At 43.5% G+C, this 15,000-nt stretch overlaps 1 protein-coding gene across 1 annotated transcript in view; it reads left to right on the forward strand.

Annotated features, from left to right (window-relative positions):
- LOC135114048 (protein O-mannosyl-transferase Tmtc3-like) overlaps positions 1-15,000 on the forward strand; it is a 210,136-nt gene that overhangs the window by 149,253 nt on the left and 45,883 nt on the right. Inside the window, exons 5-8 of the mRNA XM_064029701.1 lie at positions 1,776-1,948; positions 5,028-5,186; positions 7,147-7,243; positions 9,739-9,887. Coding sequence (XP_063885771.1) covers positions 1,776-1,948; positions 5,028-5,186; positions 7,147-7,243; positions 9,739-9,887 — 578 coding nt within the window. The remainder of the gene's footprint in view (positions 1-1,775; positions 1,949-5,027; positions 5,187-7,146; positions 7,244-9,738; positions 9,888-15,000) is intronic.

The raw sequence follows: 15,000 nt of genomic DNA on the forward strand, positions 1-15,000 counted from the left end.
CAATGCATTTTCTTACTTAATGTACTGCAGATAGTCGTGTTTTCTTACCTAACGTCTGAGGAAATAAGAGATAACTAAGTGTATATTTAGCGAGGGTCCCCAGAGAGGCAGGCGTCGGCGAAGGCACAGCGGCCCAATGAATAATGGAGGACTGATAATGATGATCAGTCGCCCGGCACAAACAGGGTTCAGCTGATTAATTTTAGGTACTGGCTGGCTGAGAAATTTACCCTGAGAGAATATAAATAGAATGTGTGTGTGTGTGTGTGTGTGTGTGTGTGTGTGTGTGTGTGTGTGTGTGTGTTGTTAGTGATGATGTGGCAGATTTCATTAGTTCTAGTATTACGTTCATGCATTACCACTTACAAAAAAAAACATCTCTGGCTCGTGTGTGTGTGTGTGTGTGTGTGTGGTCATGTAGTTTCTAAACACCTAAACAAAAATAAAGCCTCCAAATTCCAGTAGCTGTTTTGACTCAAGGAATTATAGTCTTGAATCTGTTTATATGGCGTTTGGTGAAGGCTTGTCCGAAGATTGCCTACTTAAATCCCATGAGTCTTTAGATTAGCTACTAGTGGTGGAGAGGAAAGCAGGTAGGTAGGTGGCTGGTGGCTTGACTTGAACCCTCTCGACAAAGACCTCTACCTACCTACCTGCTTACCTACCTCCGCCTCTCGCCCCTTTCCTAAAACGTCACTGAATGTCTTTGAATTACGACGGACAGAAAGTGTGACGGTGTGTCTAATAAAGTGCACCGGACACCGAGGCCCTCCTGGCGCGAGTGCAGAATGAATCAAGAGAGGGAGGGTTGAGTTGAGGTCTGGTGGTGCAACAGTCCTGGTAAATAAGAAGTGGGGGGGGGGCGAAAGTGGGGTGTATTTCAAGCCTGTGTTTTGAAGTGGGGTATGTAAAAGGTGTGTGTGTGTGTGTGTGTGTGTGTGTGTGTGTGTGTGTTAAAGGTGCTTAGGAGTAACGGGTTGTGTCTTTGTCAGGAACACAATTTGTAGGCTTATTTAGTGTGGCTGAGATGATGTTTTGAGAGAGAGAGAGAGAGAGAGAGAGAGAGAGAGAGAGAGAGAGAGAGAGAGAGAGAGAGAGAGAGACAGACAGACAGACAGACAGACAGACAGGCAGGCTGGGACACACAAAGATCGAGAGATAGAGGGAGGTTAATCCAGTTAGGGTATTTATTATGCATACCTAGCGGCAGGATGCTGAACTAAATACGAATTGTTTATGGTTTTTCATCTCTCATTTACTGCTTGGGTGGGTCGGTCCGTCCAGAGCAGCGGCAGGGAACATGAGCAGGGGACAGGCGAGTTGTAAATCCTGCGTGGAAGTAGGCAAAGGTTAGCTAGTATTAGGTGTGACTTATCAGCTCAATTTAATTTGACGTCGGAGCTGTGGGAGTGGCTCGTTCTGCTGCTGGTGCTGCTGTGATGGTGTTCCTGGCGCTTGAGAGAGAGAGAGAGAGAGAGAGAGAGAGAGAGAGAGAGAGAGAGAGAGAGAGAGAGAGAGAGAGAGAGAGAGAGCATCGTCATCATCATCACAGGAAAAAAAATCATCACATCACCTGACAAATTAGTGCTTTTTAAAGAATATATCTCGTTAAAACTTTTATATGTTTAGACAGAATTTTAAGAGAGATATAAATATTACCAGTAACTTTTTATATGTCCCTATATACGCATTTCATACTTTGCCTAATGATGTGCCCTGGAATAAAGTGGCGCCGTACCATCACTGACGCACGGTGCTTTGTCTGGCCGTTACAGGTGCGCGGGTGGGAGCTGGTGCAGTTCGGAGAGGGCGTGGTGTCCGGTAAAGGATCGGTGCCTCCCTGGTTGGCTGACATGGCACCGCGGGTGTTTGTGCTCGTGGCCACCACCCTGGGACTCATGCTGGCCAGGGTGCACGTCATGGGTGCCCAGCTGCCGGTCTTCACCAGGTAAGTCGCCCCTCCTCTGCCTCGTCTTGTTCGCTAATGGTGCACTCCCTCACCTGCCAGCCACGCCCTCCCTCCCTCCCTCCCTCCCTCCACCAGTACTGCAGCCAACCACTACAGTCCTCGTTCTGTTCCTCCACTCGACTGTCCTCTCATTTGTTTTCGAGTGATAGTTTTTTTTTTTCATTTTTTTTTCCACTGGTCTCACGAGGTTTTTCTTTCTATTTTTGTATTCTTTTTACCGGTCCAATAACTTTTTGCTCGTCCATTTTCCTCAAGCCAGTCAGTCACCCGCCGCTTGGACAAATGTTTTTGTGTAGTTTTTATTTCCTTTCCGTTTTGCCGCTTCTTTCCATTGGTTGATAGTTATAAGGATGGCTGCTACAAACACATGCAAGCACATTACATACGTACATACATATACATACATGCATCCATATGTAACTATGCGTGTATAAAAATATAGATGGATGAACGTATAGTTAGACAGATAGAGAGATAGACGGATCAGTGAGATTTTAATAAACTCAAGACTTGAGATAATTTAATTACATATAACTTGCTACTGACTTTATTATGTTAATTAAACACCTCGCCTCATAATTGTCATGCTAATGAGACCAATGACGGTAATGTGCCCATTTTTAAAAGGCGATAACGTTAATAACACTAACAGAAGAAAAATATTAGCACTTATGTTGTTATTTAGGCTTCGTGTTATTCAGGAAGATGATCTTTGTTCTTTTTGAAGAGGAAAAACTCCTGACACCCGTGCACTTACCAGCTCACTAAGCCGTGCCAGCAAAGAGCACGCAAAGCTTCACTGAGCTTCGCAGACTTCTTTGGCGTAGTATATTCTTTACCCGGGCTGGCTTTGTGCTTCAATAATCTGTGCATAAGATTATATAAAATCTATCGTGTGTGTGTGTGTGTGTGTGTGTGTGTGTGTGTGTGTGTGTGTGTGTGTGTGTGTGTGTGTGTGTGTGTGTGTGTGTGTGTGGACATTTTTCTCCATGTATACTTGTCACATGTACGAGTAAGTCCTTGTGTGTGTGTGTGTGTGTGTGTGTGTCATTCTGTATCGCCTCTGCCCCACAGAGCTTGTTGAGTACCTTCCATTACCGACAAATCAAGTAATTACCATAAAAATTAGAGAAAGAGTAAGTCCTCATTATTAATATGTATCACTTAATGCAGAAAATAATATGCTTCACGAAAATAATGCCAGATATTTATACGGTAATCAGTTCATAATTTGTATGAAGTTTATGGAGAGAAAATTATATATAAAACCCATCTTCTGGTGCTTGCAAAATAACAGCTTTTCAGTGGAAATAATAACACAGGTACTAATAACATTTTATCCTGCAAAATCAAGCGATGAGGATTAAAGGAATTAGTGCAAACATTAGAAAAATATACATGTTATGTTCATACTGGACCAGTAATGTATTTTGATGTTTTTCTTTCATATTCTTTGAGGAATTTCATGCCAGAAAGGTGGTTTTCAAAGCGTTATATCATTTGGTTTGCTTTCAAAAGAACGAAAGAATGTCAGAGAGAAAAATGAGAAAATGTGAAATGTGGCCTTTATTGTAGTTTTGTTTCATAGATATTTTTTTTTACCGTTAGTAGCAACAGGAGTAGTAGTAGTAGCAGTAGTAGTGGTAGTAGTAGCAGTAGTAGTGGTAGTAGTAGTAGTAGTAGTAGTAGTAGTAGAATAAGAAGGAGCAGCAGTAGTGATAGTACCGCCGTGTTCAGGAGGTGTAAGTCTCCATTGCAAAGTTCATAACTATCACAATTTATTTTGGTCTTAAAAACCACCATTTCGCAAGACTTACTCACACATTTTCGGCTCTTTTTCTTTGTTAAATTCGGCGTAACTTCTTTACTTAATTACGTATTGTACAGTTTTCCGACAGTGTGTTCCGAGAGCACACTCGGCACATTCTTTTTTATATCCATGGTAAATATTGACTTTTTTTTTTATGGAAATCGACTGCGGGACCTTGTGGCGTGGGAGCAGCACACACACACACACACACACACACACACACACACACACACACACACACACACACACACACAGACAGAGAGAGAGAGAGAGAGAGAGAGAGAGAGAGAGAGAGAGAGAGAGAGAGAGAGAGAGAGAGAGAGAGTACATTAATATTACAGTACGTTAGATTAGTTTTCTATTTCAATGTGTGTGTGTGTGTGTGTGTGTGTGTGTGTGTGTGTGTGTGTGTGTGTGTGTGTGTGTGTGTGTGTGTGTGTGTCGCCAGTTTCATCTTTATTCATAAAAGTAAACGCTCGTACGTACAATAACCAAATAAAATTAACTCCGGGCATTTGCGTAGCATTGAATTTCTCTCGGTGTGAAGTTGTTCAGAATTATTATTGCTCTTGAATTTTCCCGGAGCAATAAGTGCAGCATATACTTCACTGCACAAACACACGAGTATCTCCCTTCAGATTACACTCGCACATTTTGCCACGCTCAGTACTTACCTGCCCTCTGCTTTTTTACATAGGCTGTTGTCCACATTTGTTTGCTGTCCTCTTCTTAGACAGCCCACCATTAGAGAGACGCTGTTTTATCATGAGAAGGAGGAAAGATAGATTTGTATTTTTTTATTTTTTATTATTCGTGTGTGTATGTGTGCGTGTGTGTGTGAAGATAATAATGGCGAGATAAGTGCGTTTTATAGTATTCTGTTGTTTGGCGGCTTTGTATTTATGTTATACTGTGGTGCATTAGTGTTGTTGTTGCGTGTGTGTGTGTGTGTGTGTGTGTGTGTGTGTGTGTGTGTGTGTGGCGCAAAACTTTTCTCTCTCCGCGGACAGCAGACTCAACGTACAGCCGCCGCCACGAACCTGTTTGCTTGTGTCAGATGGGGATGATAGATTTCCGCCTCCTACCTCCACCTTTATTTTCCGAGCGGGTGAGGGACGGTAAGGGTCAGCCAGTCAGTCACCAAAACCTATTCTGTATACAAAACGAAATTCCCAGCCTCCCCTTCACTCCCTTCCCCCTTACGGCTCCCCACTCTCGCTGGCGGCTACATTTTCGCTTTGTCCTCAGGTTCGACAACCCGGCCAGCGTCGCCCCCTCGCCGTCCCGCCAGCTGACCTACAACTACCTGCTGAGCGTGAACGCCGGCCTGCTGCTGCTACCCTCCACGCTCTGCTGCGACTGGACCATGGGCACCATCCCCTTGGTGGAGAGCTTCACCGACGTCAGGTGTGTGTGTGTGTGTGTGTGTGTATGAGAGTCAAAAATTTTGAATATTAATACGTTTATGTTTAAAGGTAAAACCTCGTCAGGTTAGAAAAATATTTAAATGCTGCGCACAACAAAACGAAAATGTGCTGAAATTAATAACCACACACAAAAAAAAAAAGAAAAAAAATGTGAAAAAAAGTGTGTGAGGACTTTTACAGTCATGAAGCTACTCAATAAGTAATATTCAGTGAAGCATACGACCCATTACAGTAGATCGCCAGCGAGTTTTATGTGCAGGGACTGGAAATATGACAGTTATAGAAGACTCAACGTTTTTGAAAATAAAATTAAATATTAAATGTGTAGAGCTTAATGTTCTTTTAATCGCTTTGAACCCTTCGGTAGTTTGTCCTCAGAGCAATGCACTTAACGGTGAATATGAGGGAAAGTAGAAGGGGGAAGAGTTATGCTCCCACGCCACTGTGAGAAGAAAGGTCATGGAGAGCGAATTGTTGTGCCTTCCCTGTCCCTTAATTTCATCTGGACCCTCAGCACGATCAGTCCCGACGCGGTAATGCTTTGCGAGGGAGCGAGCGAGGATCCTCAACCACAGGGGCGTCTCATCTGACTGGAAATGTATGAAACCATTTGACTTAATGCGTAAGCCCAGCGAGGAAACGTACGTCAGGTCTGATCACGAGAAGCGAAACAAAAGATCGTCAATAAATAACGACTTTCCACTGGTCCCCTATACTCGTAATCCAGCCAGCGAGGCCCATGTCTCCGTGTCCTGGCTTACTGTAGGCCTATCCCAATTGGCAAGGGAAATGAAGCCGTAGCTCAGTCACCAATCTTTTCCCATGTACATAAGCTCATATTCTCGGGGAATGAAACTTCTCAAAGCAACAAACTCAAGGCCGTCGCTGTTTTCTTTACATCATACATCTATGAGAATGAGCGCAGATTACTGAGTGAACGAAGAAAATCAGATATTGTTAGTAAAGATGGTTAAAACTTTTCAAAACTTTCTTTGACATCCTTGTTACCTTTAATATTTGATGCCCCTTTCGAGATAACACGATCACAGATGATAGCTTTTCTTTTTTTCTTATCTAAAGTTGACTGCCACATAATAAGTGAGAATGAGCCCACAGACACGACCTTTCCCAGTCTTGAGTATAGATAAAAGTTGAATTTATTGTTTCGTCTCGCGGTGCACCTCCGACACTGGCTTCCTGCCCCAAACCTGCTCCCTGGCTGCGAGATATGCATTGTGTGCGGACGTTGCAATACACAGTTTTAGTATCACTGTTAAAAAAAATCATGTTTAATCGCCTTCTTTCTCCTCTTTCATTTTTGCCATTTTGTACTATTTACACAAGCCTGAAATTATGTAGTGTTCCGTTTATGAAGCTTTCGTCATAGTGCATGTCAGGGCAACGGCTATAAAAAGAAAAAGAAAAAGAAAACCTTAAGGGAAAAAAAAAATAAAAATAAAAATAAACATTAAAAAACTGCTTTCTTCTCGTTGAAAAATGTATGTAGTCGTCTACTTATTGCGTCACATGCATGTTTTTTTTTTTTTGTTTTGTTTTTTTTACACAAACACTGGCATCTGGCGAGTGTTGTTTTGGTGCCACCGATTTTATTTACGGTTTGTTCGTGTTTTTTTTTTTTCGTGTGTGTGTGTGTGTGTGTGCGTGTGTGTGTGTGTTTCAGGGTGGAAGTTTGAATCCTGACTTTCTGTTTTATTTTTAGCACTTGCTTTTGGAAGAATTGCACCATTTTAGTCGTCTTTCTTTTAGTCGCAGCTATCTTTCTCTCTGACTTTTGACTGGTCTTCTGTGTGTGTGTGTGTTTGTGTGTGTGTGTGTGTGTGTGTAGAATTGATTTCCTGCCTGTGAGTGTGTTTGTTCATGCCTTGCACTTTATAAATAAAACAGAAGAAAATTTCATGCCTGTCGTGTGGCTGTTTCAGGAACCTCGGGACGGTGGCGCTGTACCTCACCCTCGCCAAGCTGTCCTACCACGCCCTCTTCGTCGCCCATCGACACCACGCCCAGGTCATAATAATGGTGAGTCACAGACGCAGCCTCCAGCACTCCCACACCCCTCCAGCCTCCAACCCTTGCCTTGTGGTGCGAGGGAAAAAAAAACATGCTACATTTCTTTCACCTTTTAGTACCATTTGTTGACAACTTTTTGCGCCTTGACTTTTTTTTTTTATCTACATGTCTTTTTTTTCTTGGTCTTTTCGTATTTTAAAACAAAAAGAAGTACACAGAAAGGCTGCAAAAGTCAGAATTATCGTGAAGCGATTTATGAAATGGATAGTTTTGTGAGAGAGAGAGAGAGAGAGAGAGAGAGAGAGAGAGAGAGAGAGAGAGAGAGAGAGAGAGAGACGCAGATAACAAGACAGACATTAAACGCACTCCTTACAAATATATGCAACTAAATTCACCTCCGGGAAGCCCCTGAACCAGTCCGGGAAGCAGTAACAGCGCTTCGAGACAAGGACCCAACACCACACATTAAACTTACTCTGCAATAACCTGCTATTAAATGTGTGTAGCACCTCGAGCGCCGCTGCAATTACCCAAGTTGTCATTCACGGCCCAGATAAACCTAGCGGCGCCGCACGTACCTTGCACACACAGCAGCGGGCGGCACTCATGGGCTCCAACAACACCTTATGCTGATGAACCCCTGAGATATTGAGTGCCCCTCGTGATGGGGGAGGCGGTGAATGTCGTGGAGAATGTGATTTGTGACGTCATGTAACAGCGCTAAATGTCAGTTAGTTTATTAATTGATTGATTCATTATTGCGCCATAGCTCTGAGGTCTTGCAGCGCCGTGTCCTCATTCCCGAGTAGCTGCAGTGTTCAGTGTCGCGGCGAGTCGTGTCCCGCCCATCAGTGGCGAGGTGTGTGTCACAGGAGAGTGAATCGTCCCTAAGGTGTCCGGTAGTGGCGTCATTACCATTATTCGTACCAATAGTCTGCAGTAATCCTGTGGTCCTTTGACTCGCCTGGTCCCTGGATTTGGGTTGGGATCCCTTGATGTTCCTTAAATTACAGGATCTACAGTTATCGCTTCGGCCTTTGATGTTAATTATCCTTAGTAATCCCTTGTCTGATCTTTACTCCATCTCCTTCACTCTTGGAACTGTTCTTTCCTTTAAAATCTAATTACATTAAGCCGATTAAATTTTACTATACCATTGTGCAGGAGAGTCTCAGTCGCCAGTAATTATTTCCAGCTTAACACGTAAAAAGAAAATGAATGTAAGCTTGGCTCCGATTCTAACGAGATCTTTGCGTTTCTGTCACAGTTCTCGCGGCTAGAGTTCGGCGGAGACTCTAATATTCTCAAGCCCAGTCACTGAAACTCCATTCTGCGTACTCTTAATCGTTACATTATTCCTGCTTGGGCTCGCCAGTACGTAGTGTGGCGGTGGAGTTATACAATGGTCGTGTTTTCTGCGCTTTTAGTAATGCGTTTGTGGTTTGTCAATTGCGTGTGAGGATAAGAGGTAGGAGTAGTCGCAGAAGAGAGGCGCTAGTACGTAATCTTCTTATCAATGCATATTTGTACCACCACGGAGGGAGAAGATCGATAGAAACGTCTACATTTTTCATTTTTTTTTTCAAAGTGGAAATTCTGTTGTGTATTTGTGGTTATTTTTGTCCAATTATGTTACCATTTACTTATTTTATTTATATTTACACTATTATATTTATTTCTTCAACGACAAAGATTCATAAATGTCTAAATTTGTTTTCGGAAGGAATACATTACGTTTTCTATAAATTCGTCTGTTGGCAACTACAAGTGCAGTTCATTTTCTATTCGAATTTCTAAGAAGTGTTCGTCCCGACTATTTTCTAATTAATTAGTTCTGCTTTACTCGTTTGCTTGTGTTTCTCTCTCTCTCTCTCTCTCTCTCTCTCTCTCTCTCTCTCTCTCTCTCTCTCTCTCTCTCTCTCTCTCTCTCTCTCTCTCTCTCTCTCTCGAGTAACATCCTTCCCTCACACACACACACACACACACACACACACACACACACACACACACACACACACACACACACACACACACACACACACACACACACACACACACTGCATTTCTTGAGGAAAAACAGCATTATAATTTTTTATCCTGGGATCGACTCATGAGGAAAGAAAAAATCAGGAGAAAGTTAGTGAAAATGATTTAAAGAGTTTGCCTTTTTTTTTTTTTTTTACCTGGAGGTTGACGGCTTACGAAAGTTTACCTTAATGATAATGAATAAGATTTAAACTTTTATCCGTGAGTTGCCTGCCTTTGCGTGTGTGTGTGTGTGTGTGTGTGTGTGTGTGTGTGTGTGTGTGGTGGGTAGGTAGTTGGCTGTGTGGACATGTTCTTTTTCGTATTTCTGTGCGTTTATCCTCTTATCTGTCTGCATTTCTGCCTGGAGTGCGTGAATATTGCCTCACTTACACACCAGGTGGCCACGTACAGCCATCCTTGAGGTAGGTCACGTCCACACTAACTAACACGCCACTCCCTCTTTCTCTCCCTTACAGTCCCTGGCGTTCGTGGTGCTTCCCTTCCTGCCGGCCACCAACCTCTTCTTCCCCGTTGGCTTCGTGGTAGCTGAGCGCGTCCTCTACATGCCCTCGATGGGGTTCTGCATGCTGGTGGCTCACGGATTCACCAACCTCCTCGATAGAGTGTAAGTATTCAAGACTGTTCACGTGATTGTTTTCTTCATGTTCTTCCTTATTTTCCTCCTTCCCTTCCCTCTCTCCTGTATGTATTTTTGTGTGTTCCTCTCGCCCTTTCTCTTTCATCTTTCATTTGTTTAATACTAGCTGAAACAACCGTCTCCCTTCTTCTCTTCCTTGTCACCCATATGTATCTCTCTCTCTCTCTCTCTCTCTCTCTCTCTCTCTCTCTCTCTCTCTCTCTCTCTCTCTCTCTCTCTCTCTCTCTCTCTCTCTCTCTCTCTCATCATCTTCCCTTTATTTTTGCGTTGTACTTCACTTTAAAAAAATGAAAATCGTAATTGGGGCAGTTATATTTCCTTTACGTAGAATTTCCTTCTGTATTTCTTGAGGCACTGGTAAAAGAAATAAAAGTATTGCATTTCTCATCCATTGTTGCAGTGGTCAAGTGCATCTGTCTGCCTGTCCGATAATTTGCTTTATGTTCTTTCCTGAGTTGTATATTTTTTTTACTTTTATGTTTTCGCCTTACAGTTTGCAAACCTACATGTGTGTGTGTGTGTGTATCTCGTGGCGGCCATCAGTATCTGTGACCCACACCCCAAACAGGTTGAGCTAAAACACTACTACAGCTTACAACAACAAAAACCTTGTGTTGCTGCTCTTGATGGACAGTGACTTGTACCTTTTTCCACCTCCCAGCTGGTGAATGCTTTAACAGTATTGATGCCCTGGAGGCACGCCTGTTTGCCCTTGACATATGTTAGTGTTCGTAATGGTGCATTTTTAAGGTCCAGCTGACTGAAATCGCAATCATATCTAGGATTGATGAGTCACATGCAGGGTCTGACTACAAACCTCTCAGTGGGATAGGAAATATAGCCAGGCATCGCGAGGCATGATGGAGGTCCCTCCTGGGCACCGCGCCCTCACCTCAACCCTCGACCCTCTCCGCCTTGCAAATTACATTATTCGTTGGAAAATTTATGAAATATTTTGCACATTAATAACGTGTTCGTTTATGAATAGTTTAAGTGTGTGTATATTTCAGAATTAATGTAACGGATATTTCTTTGACAATGGCATGTAAAACATTCACTTATGTTTACTAACGGTCGTCTTTTCTGTGGGTGTTTCGCTTCAAACCAAACCACGGCTTTGCCAGCAACACGAGTCATACTTCAAGCTTTGCGATTATCGCGGAGAATCAAATGTAAGTTCACGTTCTACTTCTATTTGTCATGGAATTCAGCAGCATTTCGGCAAAACATTTAAACTTAACCACCAGCTCCGCGGGCCTGCAGGTCCTTCACCCATAAGGAGCGCGCTCAAGGGTGTAATCATAGATTTTCAATACTATATGATTTCAAAATTGTTAGTTGGTTGAACTCTCCACATTTGAGGGCTTTGAAATATGTGCCTTTCTCCCCACAACAAACCACTCTAAAGGCTGTGTCTGACTGGCCCAGCGCCCATGTGGTGAATTAATGATTCTGTTCCTGTAGACATTCTTTGATTTTCGCTTAACTGATTAAGTGGCGCGAGGGAGCACCGCTTCACCAGTGATTGTTGTGAGTAATGCACGACACGTGTTGCTTAGCGGGGATTGCATGTGCTGGTCTGTGTGTGTGTGTGTGTGTGTGTGTGTGTGTGTGTGTGTGTGTGTGTGTGTGTGTGTGTGTGTGTGTGTGTGTGTGTGTGTGTCTGTGCGTGTGTATATATATATATATGAGTGTGCACACGGACAATATCATATCCCCAGAATGCCTTTATCCACGGTTTGGTGTGTGCGTGTAAGTGTTTGTGTGTCTGTCTGGGTGGAGTCAGCACGAAGTGTATATATATGGCCAGGCCAGGATTGGTAGGTGGGGGGCGGCCATCTCTCTTACACACACACACACACACACACACACACACACACACACACACACACACACACACACACACACACACACACATTTATCCTCCCACTCCTAACAGTCCCAAATCAGTCATAAAGGATTACACGCCAGTCTCAGAAATTTCCTTGATCACATTTCAAAAGCTCCATTCCTTCACGGGGTCAGATCAGTCTTATACCCTGTTGCCTCCTTTCATTTTTAACTCACTTTTTACCCTTTTTGTGTTTCTTTCCCATCCCGTGGTCCATTAGTCTTCTTCACGCCGTTTACCTCCTTTTTTCTCCTTTCCCTGCCGTCCCATAACTGATAACGTTGAAAGATAAGGTTTAGCAGAACGGCCAGACAACCCCACGCGCTGACCATCCTATCGTCTGCATCAGTTCTTCGTCTTCGTTCATTATCCCCCCCCTCTCTCCCGCCAACCCCTTCTTTTTTAGTTGGAGTGGATCTTTGTATGTATGTGTGTGTGTGTGTACGATAATTATTCATGTACCTTTTGTCTCCAGGGTTAGTTTTACCTCGCATATTAAATGTGTTGATGATGATGATGCATTATACCTCTTGTCTTTCTTCTCTCCTTGCTTTTTTTTTTATCTCTCTCCTTCTCTTCCTTTTCCTCCTCTTCCTCCTTTCTTTCTTCCTTCCTTTCCTTCCTCATGCTGGTGTTTTTGTCGTTAAGTTTCTTGCAGTTTCGTCTTCATCGAGTAGTTTAGTTCAATGTCTGTATTTCTAGTTGTATCCCTCCTCCTCCTCCTCCTCCTCCTCCTCCTCCTCCTCCTCCCCTTTCCTACCTCCAGTTCCTTTCTATTTCCAAAGTTCCTTAGGTGTAATTAAACGTTTTGACTCTTAATTAAAGTCTGTGTATTGTTTTCTTCCCGTTTAGTTTCATTTCCATGTCATTTCATCTCCGTCATTAATAACAACTTATAATTCTTCCACCACCACCACCACCACCACCACCACCTCTGCATTATCCAACGCCACGCTAATGAGATGGCAAAAAGACGCTGAAGTAACCCAATATCTCCTTTTACTGTTTTTTGAAAGTGTTCTTGTAAATGGAATTGCCTGTATTTTTTTAGTTAATTTCCCGGCCGCGTCTAATTGGGGTGATGCGCTAACCCGCGCGTGAAGGAAGGAGACATGAACTTGCCGGGGAAAAATTGCGTGAGAAATTTTAACTCCTTCTCGAGTAATTACTCTTAAGGCAAGTTACTGGAAGGAGCAGGTGTGGGAGAATGTGAAAGAGGAAGGAGACGAAGTACCTGAAAAGAAGACTGGGAATGTAGGAGATGGAGAGGAAGGAGGAGGTGATAGAGGAGGATGAGGTGGTGGAGGTGGTGGCGATGGTGGAAAGACAAGAGTTAGATTTTATGTAAAGGTGTGAAGCAAGGTACAGTACGTGACGAGTGAGTGAATTTACGTCTGAGGGAAAAAAAGAAATGAATAGTGAAAAAAAAAAAATTCCAACACCTCAGGAAGATCAGATTTGGGTCACTCTTCTGAAAGCCTCGCACGCCACCGCCTCCGCCTCCTCCTGCCGCTGCCCCTCCTGCTGCGCCTGCTGACGTTCACTTCTTAGGTCTTTCTCCTCCCTTTTGTATTCCCCCCACCTCCCACTTCTTGTTCACGTCAGTTCGTTGACTGAATAACTTACGTATTTTTTCTTGTTGATTTTTAATGACGAAGGAAGTCACTCTCCCTGTTGCACCTTAAATGTTTCTCCTGCTGCCCCTCCTCTTCGTCCCCCACCTGTCTTTCCTTCTTCCTTCAACTCCTAACTCCTCCCTGGCCGGCCCCAGTGTTCAGAGGTCCTGCTATCGTAATGCAAACAAGTGTAATTCCAACTTAAACAGATTACCTCGGGTGCTTCTTCTTTTTTTAGACTCGTCGTGCATGAAGTTTCGGAGCTAATTGGTGTTTAGAGAGAAGAGTTGCGACCGGGGCGCCTCTGTCTTGCCTCTCGATGTCGCCGCCGCCTCCGCCGCCGCCTACCAGGACGAATTGAGCGGAGTTTTACACTTTTATTTCACTGCATCTTCTTTTACTCTTTTGTCTTCGTCTGTCGCGACATCTTGGTGCGTCCCAACGAAACACGAAGGTTAAAGAAGATGCTCGGAATGAGATTACTTTCAAGTGAAAAGACGTGTGTGAGGAGGGAGGGGCCACGGAGATAGAGGCGTTGGAGATTGAATAGGAGGGTGGGGGTGGGTAGGTGTAAGTGCGGTTGTGGTTGGCTGTGGGTTGGTGCGTGTGCCGTTTAAACAAAGTGCACTGATGGATAATGCTGAAAAATAAGATGCATTAATAATAGCAAAAAAAAAAGGTTAAATAAATCATCAAGAAAACGTGTCGGTTAACAGATGCACCTCTAGGCAAACTAGTTAAAGAAAAATATTTACCTGCCACTCCACGGCTTTTGAATCAAGGCGTATGAAGAGCAAGCAGGGGGAGAGGAGTGACGAGGAAGAGGAAAAATGATAAGAGGCGTGAAAGAGAGAGAGAGAGAGAGAGAGAGAGAGAGAGAGAGAGAGAGAGAGAGAGAGAGAGAGAGAGAGAGAGAGAGAGAGAGAGAGAGAGCGAGGTCAGGCGTCTCGGTGGTGCACTTCTGAGAAATCTTGTGTAAGTACGTCAGTTCTTGAGGTTGGCTTGGGTCCACCCTGAGCGTGCGCGGAACTGTCTCCAACATCCTTATACAATTTCCTTTTATTTGCTCTTCGTATTTATTTGTAACCGAGGGAAGAAGAGGTCACGATCAGGATGAAAGGGTGGAGAGAGAGAGAGAGAGAGAGAGAGAGAGGGAGAGAGAGAGAGAGAGAGAGAGAGAGAGAGGGAGATGTATTTATTGACTGATTGATTTAAGGACGCTATCTTAAGGGTGATACAGTGTAAGTTGTGGACAGAAGATCACGGACAGCACCTGTATCATAATGCCACAGGTACACGAACATGTAAGGTGACCCCAACCACCCAAACCTTATTATTATTCACTGCTTATACACTCCGATCTTCGCCTCTAATTCTCTCCCTCAGTATGCATCCTTTCGTATGTATTTATCATTCCTTCTTCATCTCCCGGCAGCCTTCTTAATTAATAGCAATTTTGTGGAGTTTTAATTTTATTTTCTGTTTTCTTTTTCTTTTTTTTCTCTTGTTTTGCTTTGTTTTCGTGTCTTCTTACATTCCACAGTTACCTCTTCTCCTATTCCTTCTTGGTCCT

Source organism: Scylla paramamosain, chromosome 27, assembly GCF_035594125.1.
Source record: "Scylla paramamosain isolate STU-SP2022 chromosome 27, ASM3559412v1, whole genome shotgun sequence".
NCBI classification, from domain to species: domain Eukaryota; kingdom Metazoa; phylum Arthropoda; class Malacostraca; order Decapoda; family Portunidae; genus Scylla; species Scylla paramamosain.